Source organism: Leptosomus discolor, chromosome 14 (genome assembly GCF_034619465.1).
Source record: "Leptosomus discolor isolate bLepDis1 chromosome 14, bLepDis1.hap2, whole genome shotgun sequence".
Classification (NCBI taxonomy): Eukaryota; Metazoa; Chordata; class Aves; order Leptosomiformes; family Leptosomidae; genus Leptosomus; species Leptosomus discolor.
Window position 1 is genome coordinate 11,247,173 of NC_141404.1, and position 22,836 is coordinate 11,270,008.

Consider the following 22,836-nt stretch of genomic DNA (forward strand, 5'->3'; position numbering starts at 1 on the left):
ATTTTGGCGGGACTCAGCATGATTTCAAGAGAAGGTCAGTATGCTGTGCAATTCAGGGTGTTCAGACAACGTTTCCCAAGACAAGCACTGGACAGGGAATGGAAAATACAGCCTGGGAAAAATAGAAATTCTTGCTGAAAATCTTGAAAAGCAGATAGGTGAAAAATTAATGTACTGATGAAGGTGGCTATGATCACGTGATGTAACTCAGTGTGACAGATTGTTTTGTAAATGCTGTGCCAATTGCAAATGTGGTTATGCTTTCTTTCAGGAGAATTCATGGATTCCAGATGAAGCTGTCCTTCACTTCTTCATTGGGACTCCGAAGTCAGACTTGAAGAGGGATGTTGGTGTCGACCTAAGTTTTAGTATCCCACAGAAGAAATTCAGAATCCAATTTATACAACCGAAGAAAAAAATCGAGATTGATGGTAGGCATTTCAACTAAGAACCAGATCATCAGTTAATGTCAGTTAGGAGAACTTCATTAGAATTAACAGAGAAATATCAATATATTCCTGTCAATAATCAAGTGCTAAAACTACATTATTCTGTGATAGCCATTCAGTTTACTGGTTTAGTTAACACCCATTCCCACTGGTTTTTGCATCTTGGTTAAGACTATTTTGCACAGTGAGAGGTTTAGTACCTGCTTCACAAACTCAGTTAAAAGAGGAAAGTTGTTACCAGAAGATGAAGTTAAGGCTAAGGAGCATAGTGGATTGTTCTATAATCTTTTACGTATGCAGAACTGGCCTTACTATTCCTGAATTTTACTTTGCTGTATTCTGTTAGTTATGAAATTGCTTGTTGCCAAGTTAGTTAAGAACTGACTATGATATTGCTGTACATTGTAATAAAAAGTAACATTTCAATCACAGTGTCAGGTAGAATACAAAATCAACACACACACTGATGAAATATAAATGATAAATCTATGGTAAAAATATAGACAACATATTTCAGCTTCTTTGGCAAGTATGTCAAAGTGATGTTTTGTTTTGTTCTGATGTATTCTAGCGTATCACAAATTTAGAATTTGCCCTTCCAGATTTTTTTTTTTTAATCCTGATTATTTTAAAGTTAACTGCATGGAAGATTTACCTACACTGTGCAAAGCTTTGTATGCACAGTGTTCTGAGCTCACGAAGTGTCTCTACAGCACAACACAGTTTACAAATTTTAGCACAGGCCTAAAGGAAATGTATAAATCACTTCCAGAACTAAGCTGGTTTGTTGGAGACAGCTTTGTTCCTTGTTCTTAATTAGTATTCTCAGAGTGTCCTTTCAAAATGAGGTGTCTATCCTGAGGACCCTTCAATGCCTTTGCAATCTTTTTTCCTAACTTTTTTCTTTTGCTCTTGTATTTATATATGTTTTTACTCTGTAAACATAGTGTTCGTAACGATGACAGCTGTCATTTTGGGTACAGTTTTATGAAGCATTACTGAACAGTGTATGTCCAGAAAAAGTAAACAGTTTTGTTTTTCTCCAAGGGAGAATTGAGTTTTCTAAAAATTCACGAATTGGACACCTGGAGCTGATAGTAGATGACCGAGACGTATATTACATTAAGGTATGTTTTCAGGTCAGGAGCTCTCATACTAGGATGAGTACTTAAATAAAAACACAGAAAAGAAAGGCAATGAAAAACACACATACTGAAAAACAGTTTTGCGAGCAATCCATCAGAGAAATTACCAGTTCTCTTTATTGGTATTTTTGAGATAGACTCCATGCTAAATTGCTGTGTTTTGAAAGCTTTTAAGGCATGGCTTCTGCAAATAATCTAAAGCAATTTTTTCACATTCAGATGTACTCAATACCTCTGGGTTGCTTTCAGTGTTAAGTCAGTAGAGAAGATCACATTGGCTCCTCTGGACTTTGGCTCGTTACATGCATATGTAGTCACACAGTTTTTCAGATGCATAAAGACTGAGTAAGCCCAGGCTAATTTCTTCACTTCTGGGAGCTGTACAGGTGCAAGAATCTCTAAGATACTGTTCTTTATATCACAGAAATTTTTTTTTAAAGCACTGGGGAATAAGTAAGAGAATGCTAATGGACTCTGAAATGAAAAAGCAAACAAAAATGCAGGGGGGACAACTTCATGTCTACTGACGTTTTGGTTTATATTCCAGGACTTGAACAATTTTTTCATTATGCGGTTGATACCCATAGCAGGCTGCCGTGTCTTATGTGGGCCTCCAAAGTCAGTCAGTTTTAAACACTCTGCATTTACCTGCAGTGAGCACGTTGTTTAGCAGTTTGGTTTGTTTGGGCTTTTTTTTTGAAGTAATATTTCAACAAACACTTTCTGTATGTTTCTCATGAACCCAAACACTAACTAGCATTGCAAATGGTTGCATTTGCATCTAGGCCAACCTAAATCTAGTTACCTCTGTGAAACTGCCATATTTTCAGGAGCACCGTATTATTTTTAGGCCCAGTATTGTGACATTCTTAGCAATTTCAGTCAGCTAGCAGGAGGTGAAGGAAATCACATCTCACACCACTGTGATTTTTGTATAACTGAAAAAACAAATCCATCCTTCCTCCCTGTTATTTAATAACAGCAGGTTTTATGGTTTGGGGGGGTGGGGGGTAGAAAGGGGGTTATTGGCTGTATAAAAAAAACCCAACTCTTTTCTTCCTCCTTTCATCTCATTTCTGAAATGCCTATGTCTGTACTATTGCTTTCTCAAAACTTAATCAATTTGTACTGTTGAGTGGCTTGGGTTATGTTTTTTGGGTTTTGTTTGTTTATTCTAGGGAATGACAGATTTGCAGATACTGAGTGGAGAGCAGATACACATGACCCGACTGGAGGTAAAGCTGATAAAGCAAAGCAGTCCTATCATTCTGTCAGGAAACATCACTAAACAACATGGCAAGAAGATAGCTTTTTCAGTATCCCTGAATAATTTATTGAAGGATGCTGCATTTCTTTCAGGTTAGAGGACAATAAGTATTTGCCGTATAAATGTAAGTTCTGCAACCCATGTAGATTTTAGTTGCCTGGTTTTGGATATGTATTTCTAAAGTTCCTTTCAAATAAGTAAGACTGCTTTTTAAAATTAATATCCTTCATAAATTAGTACTAACATGCATTTCAGAAGAATGCCAAAACAATAACAGCTATTAGAATATTTTCTGGTTTTCACTTTTGTTAGTACAAAACAGTACAGAGACACGTATACGTAGCTAAATGTCTTGTTCTAAAAACCTAGAAATCTTTTTTTTTCCCCTCACAAATACACTAAGAGGAAAATATAAGAGAAAGTATCAGAAAGAGGGCTTTACTAATTGTATAACATCAATTTGTTAAAAGGTAAATTAATACAATGGAATAAACCAGTAATTTAAGTCTAAGGCTCTCATTTTTTCCTTAGTATTCCTTACTGTAGTCTCCACAATGTGGCAAAGACATTGAAATGTCATAGGATTATGCAATATTTTCAAATAAAACTAACTTTTAAGGAATGCAGAATGCCAGTTTGGTTTTTCATTTTTTGATGAAATCTTCATCCTTAGCTTTCACATGGATTGCCACTGACCGCATCTAAAAGTGCTTCTGAGTCTGATTTCAAGCTCTTATTCTCTGAGAACTGGGTTGCTGCAGTGTTTCTGTTGCAAAGCCGCAACTTTGCTCTGACTTAATGTAGAAGTAAATATCCACGTGTTCACGTTAGGTCTTAGTTAATTAAAAGATCTGTCTGTTAGAATTTATTTCATTTTAGAAGCAGCTTTGGCTGGATTAATTTTACTAAAGATAGACTGTGTTTCTCAGACACTGCTCAACAGGCTGTACATGTAGTCAGAGAAAGAGACTGGACATCCAGCTCTGTCTTCCTGTTTACTGCACAAGGAGTGCATCATGGGGTTCCTCAGTTAGACAGGATGAGACTAAATGCATTTGTGTCTTTGCCACTGTAGTATTCCTTTTATTAGCTAAAGTAACTTCATGTTCTACCACTGCATAATCACTTCTACTCTTTTTGTAGCATTTCTGGAGAAAAAGGTTGATGATAAGCTGAGACAATACTCACTGGAAGGGGAGACTTACCTTCCAGGTGTTCTTGGAGTTCACTTCATCGGTCTTCTCCAGCAACGTGATGGCTTGTGGTCTCATGGTTTAAGAATAAAATATGGACTCCTAGGTACAGTGAAAAAGAGAGAAAGTGAAAGAATTCTGTTTCTCTCATTTTTCTGCAATTTATTTGTCTGTGTGATTAGGATAGCCTCTTAACAAGAAATATCTCAGTTGATTTTTAAACTGTGGTCTGCATCCTAGAATGAGTTTCTCTTTTCATGTGGGTAAACTTTACTCATTAAGTCTGCATATAAAAAACAATTCATTTTTTCAATTTACTTTTCGCAGGCATGTCCAACTTTTGATTAGAAATCACTTTTTCAGTGGGAATTGCTCCTAATTAATTTGTCTTCTCAGTTGTTTATATGAAATGAATGGTTGCATGCATACACTTAAAAATATGAGGGATTATTTCTAGGAAACAGTTGGCTGTGTTCTCCTGGCTGCAATGTATGAACTGTGCATTAATTTTATTGGAAAAACAGGTGAATATCGGTACGATTATATCAAGGCATTGAATGCTTGTAGTAGCTACTCATGATAAGCATTATAGGGTGATTGTATGTTGCACTCTCAGAGAGAGTATGTAGTAGTATGAGTAGTAAAGTTTTCTTAAACCTACACAGGTATGACTCCGTAATTTTGCTAAAAATGACATGCTATCAGAGTATTTTATACGCACAGACGGAAACATACCTGAACACTTATAACAGTATTGGATGATGTCTAGTTTATAGCTGTGTAATTATGAAGTTATATAGTTAGAGCTTAAGTGATACTTGGATATAAACCCAGTTTGGCAACTGTTCCACCTGAAGTGGTCGGCAAGTGATTCCTTGTAGAAGTCCTGGATTTTAAAAAAAAAAAAAAAAAAAAAAGGTAATCCTACTCATTGTTGAAACTTCAGATTCATTATTAAGTTTTTTCTCAGTGACCACAAGGGCTAGAAGTTCATTGTTGTATTTTGTTTAAGATTTAATGTCATGATGTCGGGAGCTGAGTGGTAACAGAAAATCACCAAATATTGTGAGATGCCAAGAAAGTTGCAGAGGTTGATCATGATTAGCTTTTAGTGCTTTTACTTCACCCAGATAAAATTCCGTTTCAGTAATAAATTTAGTGTCTGCTTTTATTTGTTTCTTTCTTTCTTTCTTTCTTCTGAAGAAAAAGTAGTGAGTGAAAGAACATGGAAATATGGTAAACAACTAAGGAGATCATTAGCTTTTCTTAATGAAAATTGGCCTAAAGCATTGGGTCATTTTCATACCATTCTTAGTACAAACCAGCTGTTTCCGATTGTCTGGACTTAGAAACATCTTAATTTTTATTAAATTAAATGAAGGCCTGAACTCTTACGTGTAAAGCCTGTAACATGGCTGTTCCTAGGATATCCATTTGTAGTGCAGCTTGTGGAAAAAAAATAAACATTTGCAATGCCTAATGCGTTTTTTCCAGGTTTACAAATTGTTTTGCATATAGAGCATGTCTGTAGTCAGAAGTGCAAAGCTATGGATTGCTGTTAGGTTCAACATAAGTGTAGTAGGAAAATAAGTTCAGGTCTCAGAAACAGTGTTTTGACAGCAGTGTATCTGTAAAATGTGTCTAGATCTTGAGCAGAGAGCTTCATGGTAATGCAGTTACACCAGTCTTCACAAACTTCGGTCAGTACCTGCAGAACATACTGCCAGATGTTTTACATTAAATATCTCCTTGTGTTTTACTTTTTACTGTGGTAGTCTTTTAATTTTCATAGATGTAAATCAGTTTTCTGGCAAATACTGTTCTTAAATGCAGGTTCATTAAATATGTGCTTTCTTTTGGATTTGTAGGATAAATCTCTGTAAGATCTCACTTTAATGTTTTTGAAAAGTAGAAACCTTGAAGCCAGCACTAGATTTATACTATTAACATTTTGAAAGTTTATTTATGATTTATTTGAATAGGTAACTTTGTGATTTAATTTGAACAGGAGAGGCAAAAAATCGTCACCATGAATGCAGTATGCTGCAAGAGATTGAAGTGGAGACAGGTGCACAGGGCGTGTACAAACTTGATATTGGGCATGAATTTCACTGTATGCAGACTCCGACCTATAATCATAAGGTAGAGATACTGACCAAATCACTCGTGTATTTGTGTGCTGAGTACCCTTGTGCCACTTACGTACTGGGAGGGTTAAACAGAGCAAAGCCCAAGATGTCATTTCTGAATCAGTCTTTTTCTTCTCATCTTGTTTCTCTTTGCTTTCTGTGTAGACAAAGATATCTAGTCGAGTTGATAATTTGTGCAGTCCATTACAGCTGTAAGTGATGGAACTCTCCAGTGATATAATTTTTAATGTGTTAATTCAGAGAACTTCTGCAGAATGTTTGTTGTGAAGATGTTTGTTTTATATATATAACAATAGTATTAATAAGTTTATGATTTACCTGGTTCTATCCTTCTTGTAACTGGAAGTCAGGAACTCTCTTTGCTTATTCATCAGAAGTTGTGTGTCTGGAAAATAAGGTACTTTACAATGTTTTATATTAATCTCCTGATTCAGATTTGTGTGCTTTCTTGGAAATTTCAGTGTGTGTGACCCCTTCATGCAGAAAAGCAGATCTGTTTAATTTTTTTTCCTTTAGAGACAGCATGAAGACAAGGGTTAATTTAAAGGCAAATCATCATTAATACTGGGTATTTTCTGCAGAACAGCAAGCTGCCTGAAAATTAAACTTCTGAATTAAAGGAAAATCTTGTATCCTTTCAGATTTGGTTTTGGTCCAGGTTGGACTGAAGGCACAAACCATTAGGATTTCCCCTGAAGCAAAATCTTGCCAGGCTTTGCAGCTGCACAGTGATTCTGTGTGGGGCAGTCCATAGGAGTACCTGAGTCTAGTTACCTTAGCTTCTGGTGACTGGCAGTGCATAGACTGAAAGTTTTGGGCTCTGTATACTGAATTTATATCTTCTGATGGAACATGATTTTTCTTCGGAAAATTCGGAACCCTTTCTGCTTTATTCTTGCTTGCTGCTTGGGAATAGTTCTACAGGCAGTTAACAGCAGTGAATAAAAGAGAAAGCATGGTTTACAGGGAAAAGGTGGTTTTCTGTTCTTTAGGTTCACCTGAAACATGAAGCAAGTGCATCTTGGCTTTCCTCCCAGATGGAAGTGAACTATGGGAAACACTGGGATGAAATAAACAACAAGAAGAAACTGCTGATCAGCCAAGCATTTAAGAACAGTTCCAGTTCATCTCTAGTTAACTATTTCGTGGAGGTAATCATAATTGTTGAAGAGTAAGACCTTCACTTCAAATATTTAACAGACAAACTAAGAAAAAAAAATTGGGATTTATTTATTAAGACTTTTTTTTTAAAGTGTGTTATGTATTAATAATGTAAGTCAGATATCCAGACCTGATAGGTTTGAGTTAGGTAAGGTCTTAACCCAGGCACATAGAGATCACTGATGCTTAAAATGAGCGAGAGAAAGCCAGTAGGTGGATTTTTCAAATACTTAAAAAGTTTGGATGTAGTGTGGGCTAGTTTTTTGCAGAGTTTGCGCATATAAAATGGTGGCAGACGTTTATGAAGGTTGCTTTGCTCACACAGTGTGGAAGGATGGTGCAGATTGTAATAACTCAGAATATTACAGGATTGAGGTGGAAGTTGGTATGGAATACAGGAGCTGAACTAAGATCAGACCTGGTGTGTTTTGGTTGGGATTTTTTTGTTATAACTTGATTTCTACTCTGGATCAGTAAAAAGTTTTCCAATGTAGTGAAGTATAATTAAAAGCCTCGGAGGGGTCTTTTTGCCTTCTTTTGAAGCATATTCTATGGGCCACAAAAAGAAAGAAAATAATTCTTGATATTGGTGTACCCTATTATCTTTTGTTTTATTTGTAGAAAGTTCTTACAGAAGCTTAAGAAGTTTATTACAGAAACTATTCCTGTAAATTTTTGTGTTGCTTCTTCGAAGTTGCAGGTCATCTCTGTTTTTTTCTTAGAATAGGTGATGTAATGGTTTTATGAGGTGGGTTGTCATTATTCTGTTTCCATAGGGAGTACTTGTAAGCATAGAATTTATCAGTGATGCCAGCACAGACTGACCTAGAATTATGGTCTTTTTTTTTTTCCTACGAAGTAATTGGTCTAAAAAGTAGTGGAGATTTTCATTTTTTTAATCTCGAGTAGATGTAACAAATGCATGCTAAAGAAATAAAAATCTGTAATTGGTCAGCATGCATGAAAAACTGTAAGTGAATGGCAAATGTGCAGAGCATAGGCACTAGCCGTGACCTTCCTGCTACTAGCGTGTGTGTTAGTTTATCAGCCCTGTAGATGGGATCCTGTTTTTATTTAAATTTGCTTCACTTGTTTTCCAGTTTACCGTGCAAGTCCTGGAAAAACAGGTGAATTATAGAACCCAGCTGCAGCACTCACACAACTCTCAGGTTTATTTGCAGAGCAGCACCAACTTTGAGGTGCAGTATAATGACCACGTGCCATTTGTGGCTGGACTGCAGTGGAAAGACGCATCCAGAAATGGCCTGAAGATGTGGGAAGGTGAAGTACCACAAACCTTTTCTAGTCTGTGATTAGAAAAGCGGGCATTGAATGTTGGTGCTGGGATTTTGTGAGGTAGTTTTTGTGTTGGTCTAACAGAATCGTAGAAATACTGGCTGTCAGAGACAGACCTGGAAGGTTATCTAGACCAGCCTCCTGCTTGAATCAGGACTGTTCCTAGCAGTAAATCACCTCTGCTGTGGCTTTGTCTAGCTGAGTTTTCAAAATCAGCAGCTTTCCCCCTAGCTGGCTAGCCTCTTCCAGCAATTCCTTAGCCTCTCAAAGTGCAATTTGTGTCCATTGTCCCTTGTATTCTCTGCCTCTTTTGAACGGTTTGTGTTCTTCATCTGTGCCCTTTACTTTGAAATTAGCTGTAGGCAGCTGTTAGATTCCTCTGTTCCTTTGCCAGACTAAACAAGCCTGGCTCCCTCTCTTCTTGTCACAGGTCTTGTTGTCTAGGCCCTCTATTGTCATAGCAGCTGTCTGCTGTAGCCTTTCTGGTTTCTCACCATCCACCTTGATCTGGGTGCTCCAAAACCAGATCCAGTGTTGCAGACGTAATCTCTCCTGTGCTGTGCAGAGGGGGATAACTTTGATGGCCATGCTTCTAATGTAGTCAAGTAATGTCCTGTTAGCTTTTGACTGAGACAGCTGACCAAGTGAACCATGTTTTTAAAAAATTCTTTAGTCTGGAAAGTAATTAAGTTTATTTTAAGAACATTAGGAAATGGGACACTGAGCAGAATTCTAATGGTGTATTTTAAGCTATAAATTAAACACCCATGTATATGTATGAATATTTTTTAAAAATCACATTTATCTTAGACCTTTTGCTTCACAAAGTACAGCAGGGAGTAGGCCTTTGTAATAATAATCTGTATTTTACATTTTTAGAGTTCTTGCTCAAATAGGGGTGAAGTTACCAGTGATGTGCCAAAAATCAGGTTTCTGGCATTTAGTTCTTAAGATGGTTTGAATGCCGCTGCCATTTATGCTTCAGTGGATGAAGCTGTATAAATCAGGGCGATGATTGGCTCAGCATGTAATTTGCTGTTGAGATGTATTTTTTTTCAGATCTAGCATACACCATACGTGCAAAAACTTGGATCTTTATTAATGCAAATAAAAATATGGTTTGACACAGTAGACTTAATTAATGGATGTTTTTCTGCTTGTTAAGGTGAAACAAACTAAGGTTAGATTAATTCTGAAGTTTTAAAAATTTGGAGATTACTTTGTGAGTTTCTGTCCTAAAATAATTGTGAATTACTGAACTGTATCACCGTGAGTAAATGGTGTAATCTGGTAAATAACCAGCAAAATTTCAACAGTCTGCTAGTGAAATTTCAGCAGCTTGTCAGATATAAACATTCTGAGCTGTCTATAAACTACTTTCCAAAATAACCTACAAATCCTGTTCAAAATGTATGTATTGCAGAGTTGAATTCAGTGTTGGCATATGTCAGAACAGCTTTGATTAAGGCCATTAATGTAATTATGTGAGTTCAGGTAAAGATTTCACATTTTGTTCCAGATCATGCAGTAGAACTTTTTCCTGGGGCCATTTAGGTACTGGACTTCATAAATTTCTATTTATTAGCAAACCTTGCTATGTGTTACTCTATGCAGTATGTTATGTTAGTGAAGGACATTAATTTCATTATATACTGTCCAGAGATTTCGGCAATTGGAAGAGAATAGGTTGATCGTAGCATTTTGGCTTCGTTCCATCTTACCAGCTTTTTTTGTGGAGTTGGAATCCAGGTAGCTTGAAATACCACTTTTCTGCCAGCTTAAATGTATGTTCCTTCCAGGTGGATTAAATATAGACACCCCATGGCTGTATCTGTATGCAGCTCACAAACTACATCAGCCTCAGCATTCTGCTTATTTATTGACTACAGAGCTAACAACTGGAAAAGCTCTGTCCATTAAGAATCTCATAGTGGAACTGTTCTATAAAGATCAAGGCAATGAAAAGGAAGGGAAGGTTCACATTCACTCGCCAGCCACAACGTACCTGCAGGTTAGTAGCATGATAGTTCCTATAGTGTACGGCTTTGATAGGGCTTTGTGATAGATACGCACAGAGTGTCATCATACTGAAATAACCCTTGTTCAGCATGCTAGGTGAAGTAGCTTGTTTGAGAAACTCATGCACTGTGTGCCGGCTTATGAGAGGATCCTGAAGTGCCCATGTTCTTCTGTGTTCTCAGCTGGAATGATGAGCTATTCTTCCTCTGCAGCAGCCAAATCAGCACAGCCAGAGTCTCTTCACTAGCTCTGAAAAATTCTTAGGGCCACCACCTCTACCCCTCTTTGGAGTGGGTGTCCATTGCTTCCTGCACAAAGCCCAAATATGTGATGGCAGAGTTTTGCCTAAGAGTGTACAAATAATAATTACTATTTCAAAGTTCTCTCCCCCATCTGCCCTGCACCCCTGCCATGAGCTAACAGTTTCAGGAAGCAGGAAAATTGTATCATCATGTAAGAATGTTTAAAACTTGTTCCTTAGTAACATGAAACATCTGAGAGTGTCTTTCATTTGGAAAATGGGAAGGACAATGGCCAAACTTCTAAATTAAGAGCCCAGTGATTACAGGATTCACCTAAATTTGAGGCATTAGATTTAAAGGCATGCTTTGCCTGAGAGGAATGCAACCTGCCTCTCCCAGGAGACTGTCCTGTTCAACAGGCTGTCATGCAGTTCATGGCACTTGCTGCCTCTTGATATGACACTGTTTGTAAAAATTCTCCATGAGTATTTGGAGCTTCATTAATATTAGAGTTCTGATCTTGCAGAACAGCAGTTTTGCCACTGAGGTGTTTGTGCTGCTACTCTTTATCCTGCTTTATCTCTACAAAACTAAGAAGTATCTCTACAATATGAACAGATTCAGTAGGAGAAATGGTAATCCTGTTGCAGGCTAGAGTACTGGATAGTTCAGTGGTTCGGAACAATCCTGAGAAATGAAAGGTTATTTCTTCTGTTGTGACTGTCAGGTTTTAACCCCACCCAGCTGTCAGTTAAGCACCACGTGGCTGCTTGCTCACTCCTCCCCCACAGTGGGAGTGGGGAGAGAATCATGAAAAAAACCCAAAACTCATGAGTTGAGATAAAGACAGTTAAATAGGACAGAAAAGGAAGGGAAAATAACAATAATAATAAATATTATTAGTAGTATTATAAAAAATAATAGAATATACAAAACAAGTGATGCACAGTGCAACTGCTCACCCCCCACTGGCTGATGCCCAGACAGTCCCCAAGCACAGAACCAGCCCCCAGCCAACTCTCCCAGTTTATATACTGGGCATGACACCCTATGGTGTGGAATATCCCTTTGGCGAGTTCGGGTCAGCTGTCCTGGCCATGCTTCCTCCCAGCTCCTTGCGCACCTGCTGGCTGGCAGAGCGTGGGAAACTGGAAAATCCTTAACTTAGGATAAGCGCTGCTCAGCAACAACTGAAACATCGGTGTGTTATCAGCGTTATTCGCATGCTAAAACCGAAACGCAGCACTGTACCAGCTACTAGGAAGAAAATTAACTCTATCCCAGACAAAACCAGGACAGTGACTTAGAGAATGACTCCAGTCTCCCACAAACCCGTGAGAGAACCTTCAACAGCAGGTTCTCAACATGTAGTCTTCTGTCTTTTCTGTTGGAATTCTTTAACTTCCTGTAAAATTATTGAACATCCACTAGGTGGAATCAGTGTGCCCTGGGTCTATGGATTCTAAGCTTCCTCCTGATTTATTTTAGACTGGGCTATGCAATAGAGCTTTAAAATCGATTTAATCACAGTTGCCTGTGCATTAAGCAATATGATAAACCTGACACTATGCAAAGTGTAGATTTGTCTTGGAGAAACTTAACTTCTTACCTGCCTCTATAAATGATATGAGAGCCTGGAATTTATGCCCTTTTAGAATCCACTGCAATTGTCTGGATCTTTAACTTAGGTTTATGTTTAGTGTTCCTTTATTCTGAACTGCAGCTTTCCCTCATTGGGTCACTGCTGGTTCAGGTACAACGTGGAGGATTGTGAGAAATAATTCTTAAATGAAAAAAAAAAAAAGTTCATAGACTGTTTTCAACTATTTAGCTTTTTCTCTCTCCCTTGCTTAGAGGGGATGGAATAAACTTTGAGATCTTTATGTCAATTCGTAATATTTTGATAATGGAAAAGTTGGCACACTGTTTCTAATAGTTCTTGTAATGATTGTTTCCAAGAAAATGCATTCTTATCACCTCTGTGCCGTGCTGCTGGCACAATAGGATTCTGTCTGTCCTAACTCAGCCAGGCTAATGTGTTCATCTTTGTCAGGCATCCACATTTAATCATCTTGGGAGGAATGTTCTGCATAGCTATAGTGAAATGATATCTCTGTGGAATCAGCTTGTGAAGAATGAGATTCATTTGGAGAATAATGAACGAGCCAAATTTCTCTGCTTTAAGATAAAAAGTACAAAAGAAGAATTTAACTTCACAGCCAGCTATTGGAATCTGCCAATGGTAAGAAAGAAATACAAAGGCAATTTCTTTGTCTGAGCACTGTATTTTTCAGGTCTGCCACCTTCCTGAGAGATGTTATTGCTAGTGTTGAAACTTAAACACTTCTAGTGCTGCTTCTATTTCTGTCTGTTTTGACAACCTGCAATGTAAAACTAGGTTCAAAAAGAAAATAAACAAAAACTTGTGGTGTAGTTTTGAAGTACTTCTCACCTATTTGAGAGGCCAGCTGCAGACAGAAAATCAGGGAGAAGAGGACAAAGACAGACTAACTACATGGCTAGAAAGAGAGCTGTAGGTGTGATTACTTATATTTTGATGTGGATGTATGTCAGGTGTGGATGATTCTGCTCTCTTGGAGAATCAAAATATTTTGCCTGCTAGTGAGTATAGTAACAGCCTGGGTTTGTACACTATTTTAGCCTCTACGTCGCTTCCAATCTTAAAACCATTTTTGCTTTGCTTGATGTCTGCAGCACAGGAAAGGCAATTGGCAGTTTGTCCTCCAAAGAGATACTTTGATCAGTTACTTTGGTCAGTTCCTTGCAGGATATCTTAAAACAAAAAGTGCTTTTCTAGTCATAGCGTTCCATGCTTTGAAAATCCAATCAGTTTTTGTATGTAAATGTACTGATACCAGAGCTAAAGCTTACTTGTATTGCAAATAGGGTACACTCAAGTGATACCTTACAAGGCATTTGTTTTCTGCTGAAGTCACTTTTCTACTAGTGTCACTTTTAATCCTGTGTAAATGGAGACCAGGATTTAAATGAAAGCAGAAAGGAGTTGATCTGTGAAATGACAGCCTTGCTGCAGCTGTGTTTCTACAATCTGGTTTCTATATTGACGTTCCTGAATATGAATGCAGTAAGTCTGATGCAATTGTCTTTTCCTCTTCTGGTCTCATGATTTGAGAGCAGCCTAAGAAGACAAATTTTTCTGTGAAGACAGTATGGAGAGATTATAAAAGTCTGCCTGTTATTCTGAAATTTGAAGGTCAGATAGAAGAGCTGAAGAAGGAGAAGATGCTCTACCAAAAACGTGGAATCTTCCATTTCAGGTTCAGTAGTTAAGTTATTTCTATCTCTGAATTCGTTTTGGCCTAAATTTAACATGTATCTTGATGTCCTTGGGAAGCGTTCTGGGCTTCAGAAAGTGGAAGTGCCACATGTACAAAGCCTGTGCTTCCTCCTATTTGGCTCTCTGAACTTGCTCAGGCACACCGACTTCATGGGCTGGTTATTTGCATCCATTAGCTTTTGCCCTCTTTATTGAAATGAGTGAACAAAATTGTCAAAGGCAACAGGCCACATGTGCTATGGCAACATGTTTGTTAGCAACTCTGTTGGGTGTATAGCTTCTTTCATGAAAACAGCAGGATTTATGGTGTGTTCCAACTTTGAAGTGGTGAGAAGTTCCAAAATCCAGATCTGATCCTCTGTGCCATACAGATAACTTTTTTCTAGTCCTTAGGAAATAATATAGCCATTCTAAAGCCAAGGGTGTCCTTCTTAAAACACATAACAAATGGCCTTGTTTAGATTTTGGAACATGTTTCCATTTCCTGATGAGAGTAAGTGCACTACTTCTAGATATTGGCTGTTTCTGAAATTTCTCTCTTTATTACCCATTATCAAAACACAGCTTGATGGCCTTGGTAAAAATGTATGCTCAGACTTGAAACATCTGGATCATCTCTGGGGATGTAGGCATAGTAGGGTCAACAGGAGTGCACAGGCTCCCTTAGGAGCCACTGTGCCTCTTGGAGATAGCTAAAAACTGTGAGATGCCTTTTCAGTAATGGAAAAAATAGGTAAATGTAGAACAAAGTGCTCTACCAGATATCCTAACATGTGTAAAGGCAGTCCAATGTCTGCTTATAAAAGTTAATGCATTGTTTCAAGACATCCAACTAAGTAAGTGTGCAGAAATATTTAATGAAGTCCATAAAACGTTACACTGAAGCGTACTACTCCTAGAGTTCCACTCTGAGAACTATGGAGTGGCTGAACATCTGTTGCATAGGATTCTTGGCGTGCAGATACTGTTTCTACAGAAAGCATAAAATGTGGTTGATAGGTGAGTTTTTCAAAGCTGCCATAAGGTTTTGGACACTGTCCCTGTTTGAAATGAAGTCTTGGCTGTGCGGGTATATAAAGTCTATGTACTGGTTATGCATGTCAGAATTTTAGAGCATCATTCTCTCCTGTGGTCTTCCAAGCCTTTCCTGAATCCAGGATGGAACCTCTTTATCAGGAATTCTCATAAATGTGTGTAGTTTGTATGAAGCTGTAATTATGCTCTGAGAATTTCTTAGAGGTCCTGGTCCTATGTGTTTTGCTTCTGACCTGATCTGATACCTGCAGATGGTATCAGCAACTGAAAATTTTGGAGTTCAAGCTCAACTCTGTATGATTTCTTTTTGTAGTTGTCTATTCAGATCTTTTACACTTTGCCTATGCCTTGTTTTGTTCCAGGCATCCTTTTAAAGTGCCCATTCTACAGAGCTTCCTTCTGCAGGAAACATTTACTGTTGACAAAAAGCAAAAGCACTATTTCTTGGAAACAAAAGTTTTGATAAATGGGGTGGAGGAAACAGTTCAAACTCTTACACTTGGTTACCAGCCTGAAAACCCCTATGTGAGTTATACAAGAATTTCCTTTCATCTGGCTTACCAAAAAAGCCAGAAAATTGGAGATTTACTGTATATATCTTACATTCCTTGCATTTCCTCTCAAACTTTTTTTTAGATTTGTGCCAGCTTATCTCATCCTTATAACTACAGGTTGTTACCCAAAGATGTTGAAATATGCATTTTAACTCAAAGTCACCAAAATGTGAGTAAATTTCCCATTAAATTCAATTAGGAGAGATTCATTACCTGTTTATTTACAGTTTATTGTCTTTTCAGACCTAACTTGCTATAGGTCTTTAGTTCCTCACCATGTAAATGCTGCAACCATAAAGTTCAGAGAGCAACAATGTGGTTGGTGCCTCCCTAATGCAATGTTTTGTATAATGATATATAAGAATATGTTGTGTAGTAATATATGAGCATAATACTTAATATATTATTTAAAAATATTATTATACATGAATATTATTAATAATAATAAGTACTGGGAAGGAGTGAATTCAGGGTTCTCATCCTTATCTAGGTGTATCTATTCATCTTTCTTACCAAATGCGGTTATTTTTTCCCTGCTTTGCTCATTTTTCATTCTGAGCCACAATGTGATAGCACACAACTCTTTCATTTTTTATACTATGTAGGGATGACTTCTGTCATCTTTCATGACATACAGGGTTATGCAATTTGCTTATTCACATTCTTAACACATAGGTGAAGCACGAGCTTGAGACTACCTTGAAGGTCAATAAGGAAGATGTTCTCAGTTTTCTAGGGAGATATCAGGACAAATCCAGCAAGGCAGATTTTAGACGTATTTTATGTATGGATGTGACACATTCATTCCAGGTATTGGTGGTTTTCATTTATGGCATTTTATTTTTTATGTCTTGGTGGCTGTTTTAGTGCATTGCCTTTAGAATTATAATTGTTTTATGCTTATAAACGTCCTAGTTCAATAAATACCTGTCCCTGACAAAGACCCTAGGTATCTCAGCAGATCAAATCATCATCTGTATCAATAATGTCTTGCAAGGAACACACTGACCTTTCATTTTCATACTTTTTTTACTGCATTTGATTTATTTTTCGGTGTGTTTGGATAAAATTGATAAGGTTTTATACACACATGCACTTTTAGCATGAAGTGGAAGTTGCCTATATGTTCAAGCATCAAATCACATGAGGCAGTTGATGGTAACGCAGTGATTATGTTTACATTTTACCTTTTCAAATAGCTTGAGCTTCCACAAGCAATCAGCCTGAGTGGGGAGCTGTTTTCCTGGCAGACTAAACTGGAACACTTTGACTATGGTGTGAGTGTAAAAGCCATCATTAACAAGAACATATCTTCACAGGTTGGTTCCCTGATTATTACATTCTCTTTGCTTGAACTTGTGGGTTTTGCAGTTCATATGCTCAGACCTGTGATGAGTCTGTTGCTTGTTGCGTGCAGTAGGAATACCTAAAACAGCCTGGGATCTGTTTTAACTTCATGCTGTAAATTGCTTTAGAACTACTTTCAAGCATGGGAAAATTTGGTCAATTCATACGTAACTCAATGAGTGTAGCGGAGAGGTGTAAATTGTTAGGGAAACAGTTAACTTTTTATGGTTAAAGTTTGTTCTGGCTAGATGTCTACGTGCTGTTGGAATAGGTGGCTTGTGTTTTGGCTGAAATTCAGAAAACTCTGAAAGTCAAATTGTACTTAAAATTTAACATAGTTCATAATTTTTTGCTGAAAGCTGTAGCATGGTGACAGGCTTACATGCAAAATCAGGTGTCATCTGTAGATTTTGTTACCAGTTCTTTCTCTAGGATCAACTTTGTCCTGTGTAGTGGGTTGAGATAAAGACGGGGAGATCACTTACCCATTACCTTCATGGACAAAATGGACTCAACTTGGGCAAAATGAATTTAATTTATTGCCGCGTAAAAATGGAGTTAGATGGTGAGAAATAAAGACAAAGGCTAAAAACACCTTTCCCCTTCTGTTCCCCTCTGGCTTTTTCCCAGGCCCAACTTGTCTGCAGTTTTCACTCCTCAAACTGATGTTCCAGTATTCTGTATTATGACTTGAGATCCTTACTGTCCTGTTCTTCTTTTTATATATGTGTAGGCCCAGGCAGCCCTAAAGAGTTATGGTGAGAGCAATTTCAATGGCTCTCTTTACCTTCATTCCAACGGAAGGGACATGCTGATGCTGGAGGTTGACATGAACAATGAAAACAGGAAGAATGCCAGAGTTGGCGAATTGAGGGCTTTCCTCTATCAGACAATCGTGACAAACCTAGAATCAATACAGTTCCAGCTCATGGGCAAAATATTTCCATCAAGGTAGAAATCTTGGTTAATAGAGGAGCCGAAGAGCGTTCTGTGATAGTATTTAAATGTAACTACTCATATAGCTGCAACAGAAGCCACTGAGCAAATGCCATTTCATGTGTTATGCCTGTTGTTGAAATACTTTTGCTCTTTGTGTTTCTTAAGTTGGTATAAGTTATGTTAATGTGTTCTAGTTGCTTTCCTAGGACTTTGTATAGAGATGTTTAATGAATGGGTGGTACTGTTACATTGGTTTTGTATCAGTAGTTGGGAGTTTTTTGCCCCATTGTTTCTCCTCTCAGAAGTAAATAACTAGTATTTATAAGCTATGCCAGTGGAAGAGGGCACTTCCCAGTGTTTGTTATAAAGTTTTATTAAGTATTGTCGAAAGCTCTGAGGCAGCAGGCTTGGGAAATAGAAACTTGGCCCTCCCAAGCTTCAGCTGTCTTCCAGCTGATTTTTTAGATTTCACCAATACAAAAGTGTACAGTGAAGGAGTTGGTCTTTTTGTAGAGGTCCCAGTTTATAAGTTGGATGGGATAAGGGGAATGAGGAGACAAAGTTAAAGAAATCAGAAGTTATTACAATTTAGTTGAAGCTCATTAGATTTACTAGTAAAAGAAAAAGTAAGATAAAAGATTCAAGACAGATGTTTCTGCAGCTTACTTGCAGTTCTGGGCTTCCAATAGTACATTCATTTGTTTAAATACCAGGGTAGGCTGTAACAGCAATTTATTGCAGCCCACTTCACAGGAAATAAAATAGAACACTTAACATTTCTGGAATGACAATTTATTTGGGCTTTGTTTTACAGGGAGAAAAGAGACAAAAATAAAAGGTAGAGTATTTCTGGGGAATTGCTAAAAAGATGCAGCCTGTACAGACCTCAGTTGCTGACTGATGAAATGAATCTTACTTCCCTGAATTATGTAGCTCAGTTCTTCCCACCCAAGTGGATTTTCACTTAGGTTTTATTTGTCATCAGTCTTTCAAGAGGGTTCCAATTTCTAAAAGGGTTGTCTAACAATATGAAAACATAATTGCCTCACTTTTTAGGTACTTTGTGTAATATACGTGATTCTAGAAAGTCAGATATTTCAATGGACAGTTTTTTGCAGGCAATGTGAAAACTGTGTCTCAGTTGTATACTTGAAACACTGAAAATTGAGTTTCTTCTTGGTCCAGCAGGTTTCCCTAAAAAGCTGTGCTGTGTTTCTTCAGCATTGTTCAACTCGGGACCAGGTTACAAAGAAATAATTGTTGGTTCATTTACCAAACTCAAGTGGTGGTGTAATTTACAATTACTGTTTAAGCTGAATTCTCAATGCTGCTTTTAAATCTGCAGTGAAGAGAGATTTCATATTGTGACAAGAGAGGGGTTCATTTCCACTGCTATTTAACTCTGTCTCTTTTATTAGGGATCATAACAAAAGCATTCAAGAAATTTGAAGAAAAATCAGTCTGCCAATCTGTGAGGCTTTACTGAGTAGTTTTATAAATGGCTGGTGAATAGCATGTGCTTATTGCAAGGCATTTGATTCCCTGATTCACAACCCTGGAACAAGTGCCCAGAAAGTCTGTGGAGTCTTCACACTTGGAGATACTCAAAACCTGACCACATGTCCCCCTGAGCACCCTCCTCTCATTGATCCTGCTTTAAGTGAAAGGGGGGTTGTCTTGGCAATCATGAATTAAACATAATAATAGGATCTTACTAGCAATTTTTCTCTGTCTTTTTAGACTTTTGATATCTGCTGAGATGAAGCTTAATGAAAATAGGCTTCACATGGATTTCATGGGAGCCAGGGAGCAGAAAGTTGGTTTTGTTTCGTCCCTGAATGGAAGAGTCCAACACACATTTGCTGGATTAAAGGCCATACCTCATCTTCTTTCTCTGAATGGATTACTGAAGTGCAAAAATAACGTTCATGATGGTACTTTTTTACTTTGTGTTTTGCTGCTAAGTGCAGCTATCTAAGGAAGCTCCTTAATTTTAATGTATTCCTTGCTGAACTGCATATAATGCAGAAGATAGTATTTAGCATGTGAAACGAACCGTTGATCATTGAGTTAAAACTACTTTATAGTGAACTAACATACTTTGATAATTTTCATATTTTCATTGATTAAAGGAAATAGTGGGTCACATCTTTCCTGTGCAGGTCTGCTGAACTGTTCGGGGAGGGGCGTGACTAGAGACCCTTACTCTTCTGAATGGCTCTGTGGGTGGGGTAGGTCACTGTAGCGCTCCAGAGGGACTGTTTAGTTACACAGGTAATAGGTCATAGTCCCACTGTGAATTTTCCTTCAGAAGGCAGGGCAGTGTAGTCCATGGCCTGAAGGCACAAGCAGCTTGGTGAATAAAAAGCTGCCAGAAATGCTATTATGCAATTTTTTTTCACACAGACAGTTCTACTAGTAGAGAAACTCTGTCTCAATAATTAACTGATTCACTCTGTGGATTAAGCTAAATTATCTATTATAATAAATGGAAATTCTTTCACTTCCTCCTGGTATTAAATTAATGGTTAATTTATATGTTGCTTATAAAATTCTGGTTATCTCCATCCCAAAGGACTCTCCACAGTAATCAATTTTGCCTGTTACAGGTAACATCAAGGTGATGGTCAACAAAACACTGTATGGACTCCATCTCAGGAACAGCAATGTGTTTGGGAATACCACCGTCCACAATATCACTTTTGTTATGTTTCAGAATGGCAGTCAGGCAATCCCAATGGAGGCAAAACTGAAAGGACACCTGGAGCTGAGTAAAGAGATGAAAAGGGGGATAGCTAGCTTCCAAGTGGATGAGAAAGCCCTTTCTGTAGATTTTTCCAATATCGTGAGTCATGGGCACAGCAGAGTCAGTGGGACTTTCACACATAATATCAGCTTTTTAAAAAATGCAGGTATGAAGAAAGCTCTGACTTGATGGTCTGGCCTAACAAGGTGTCAAGGTGAATTCATCAAAATGAGTGCAGACCAGTGGAAATAGATGAGCTGTGTTTGCTCACACCAAAACAAAATGTGATCCAGTCTTAGGAACATTCTTTCTAATATTGTGGAGAAAATACAATAAATTAGATACAAAACTATTTAAAAGCTCTTTGAACTACTTCACAGTAAATTATTTCTCTCTTATACATCTGTATTCTTGCACACTGACCAGTTCTTCAGCATATTTTTATGCCTGTTTTGATTTGGGCCAGAATTGAACTATTGAAAGTCATTGAATAAATCACACTGAAGACTAAAATATGCCAAATGTTGTTTCCTAAGCAAAACTAAGAGTTTTCGTGAACTGAAGTTGCATCAATAGTTTTGAATGGGGAAGTTGCCTTTGTCCCTTTGGACTGAAGAAACATGTTTTGAAGCTTTCCGACAGCTGGCTAGCAGAGTTGGACAGGATGGATAGATAGATAGATAGATAGATGGATGGATAGATGGATGGATGGATGGATGTCCTTCATTATAAAAGAAAAATCCTTGAATTCCAAAGTGCATGCCACATTTTAATTTAACAATCCTTTTTTAATATGACTTTCATAGGGTAGGTAATGTCCTTTCTACTATAAAATCAGCAGCTAATTAGATGATCGCACTTTAAAAAAAGTCTCTTTCCTTATGGAAGGCTTCTCTTAATCTGTAATACATCTTTTATGTACTTTACAATGGCAACCCAGAAGTATTGTGTTGTTTGCTTCCTTCCCTGTCAATAGGATTGCCCTTGGATGGCATTCTTATTGCCACGTGCGACCATGGCACAAGAAATCACACCATTACTATAGCCCTGCAGAGTGGCAGTGAAAGCATTACTGCTGTGTTTGGAGGTCACAGTCTGTCCACAGAGCCTTCTAAATCACATCTGTCTGTGAGTTTAAAGCACAACATCTCAAAGATAAAGCAACATGGGATTCCTTTTGTTGTGGAAGCTGCTGGCTATTACGAGGTAAGATTACTGCCTGTGATTATTTAATTTCTGTCAGAACGTTTTCTAATAACTGTAGGTTATTCCTATGCGCTTTATTCCAAAAGCATCTGCATTTTTGAGGTGTACTAAATTATTATGTGAGAGAAAGGTGTTTTCTGGCTTCTTGTCATACTGTGTACCTGTCATCATTGGAGCTGAATCTAGCCTAAATGAGATGCTACCTTCAGTTCTCATTTAAGTGAAGTGCTTTGCTGCATAGGAACTGGAGTCTTGTCCAAAGTTTTTTTTTCCCCTGTAGATGGGAAGTGGACAGGCAGGCCTGATGTACGTAGCCATCAGGTAAGTGTCAGCGAGCCTAGGTACTGCATTGCATCTGGTACTGAATTTAACTACTTCTGATGTCATCCTTTGGATGTCTGCTCAAGAGTGGGAGGGTGTTTAGCCTGGCTTTGCACAAACGCATCATGAATAATGTTTCCTGGTACAGTGTTGCTTGGCCACTCTTCTCTTTATCTGCATTTCTGCTATGGATCTGTGAGCAACGTGTAGCTCTTTTGCATCTCAAATGACCCTTCCATAAAAGAAAGGTTCAAATATTGTACTTGTTCTAGCATGTACTGGAAGGCCCAAGGCACTAAGGTACTAACATTTGTGGTGGGTTCAGCCACTGTGGTACAGTGAGACATGGAGGTGTGCAGAGGAAGAGCTCTAGGCAATTCTCCTTGCCCTGCTTACTAGTGTAATTAATTGTGTAAGCCTTAAGATTCCAGTCCTCCAGGGTACTGA

The 22,836-nt window shown here is 37.9% G+C and overlaps 1 protein-coding gene across 1 annotated transcript in view; it reads left to right on the forward strand.

The window, feature by feature from the left end:
• Positions 1–22,836, forward strand: part of APOLTP (apolipoprotein lipid transfer particle homolog) — a 108,101-nt gene that overhangs the window by 48,821 nt on the left and 36,444 nt on the right. Inside the window, exons 24-40 of the mRNA XM_086472831.1 lie at positions 272–431; positions 1,497–1,576; positions 2,773–2,953; positions 4,005–4,160; positions 6,063–6,196; positions 7,197–7,355; positions 8,466–8,646; positions 10,461–10,672; positions 12,976–13,164; positions 14,082–14,221; positions 15,639–15,801; positions 15,913–15,999; positions 17,030–17,149; positions 17,911–18,128; positions 19,857–20,050; positions 20,726–20,887; positions 21,839–22,068. Coding sequence (XP_086328957.1) covers positions 272–431; positions 1,497–1,576; positions 2,773–2,953; positions 4,005–4,160; positions 6,063–6,196; positions 7,197–7,355; positions 8,466–8,646; positions 10,461–10,672; positions 12,976–13,164; positions 14,082–14,221; positions 15,639–15,801; positions 15,913–15,999; positions 17,030–17,149; positions 17,911–18,128; positions 19,857–20,050; positions 20,726–20,887; positions 21,839–22,068 — 2,766 coding nt within the window. The remainder of the gene's footprint in view (positions 1–271; positions 432–1,496; positions 1,577–2,772; positions 2,954–4,004; positions 4,161–6,062; positions 6,197–7,196; positions 7,356–8,465; positions 8,647–10,460; positions 10,673–12,975; positions 13,165–14,081; positions 14,222–15,638; positions 15,802–15,912; positions 16,000–17,029; positions 17,150–17,910; positions 18,129–19,856; positions 20,051–20,725; positions 20,888–21,838; positions 22,069–22,836) is intronic.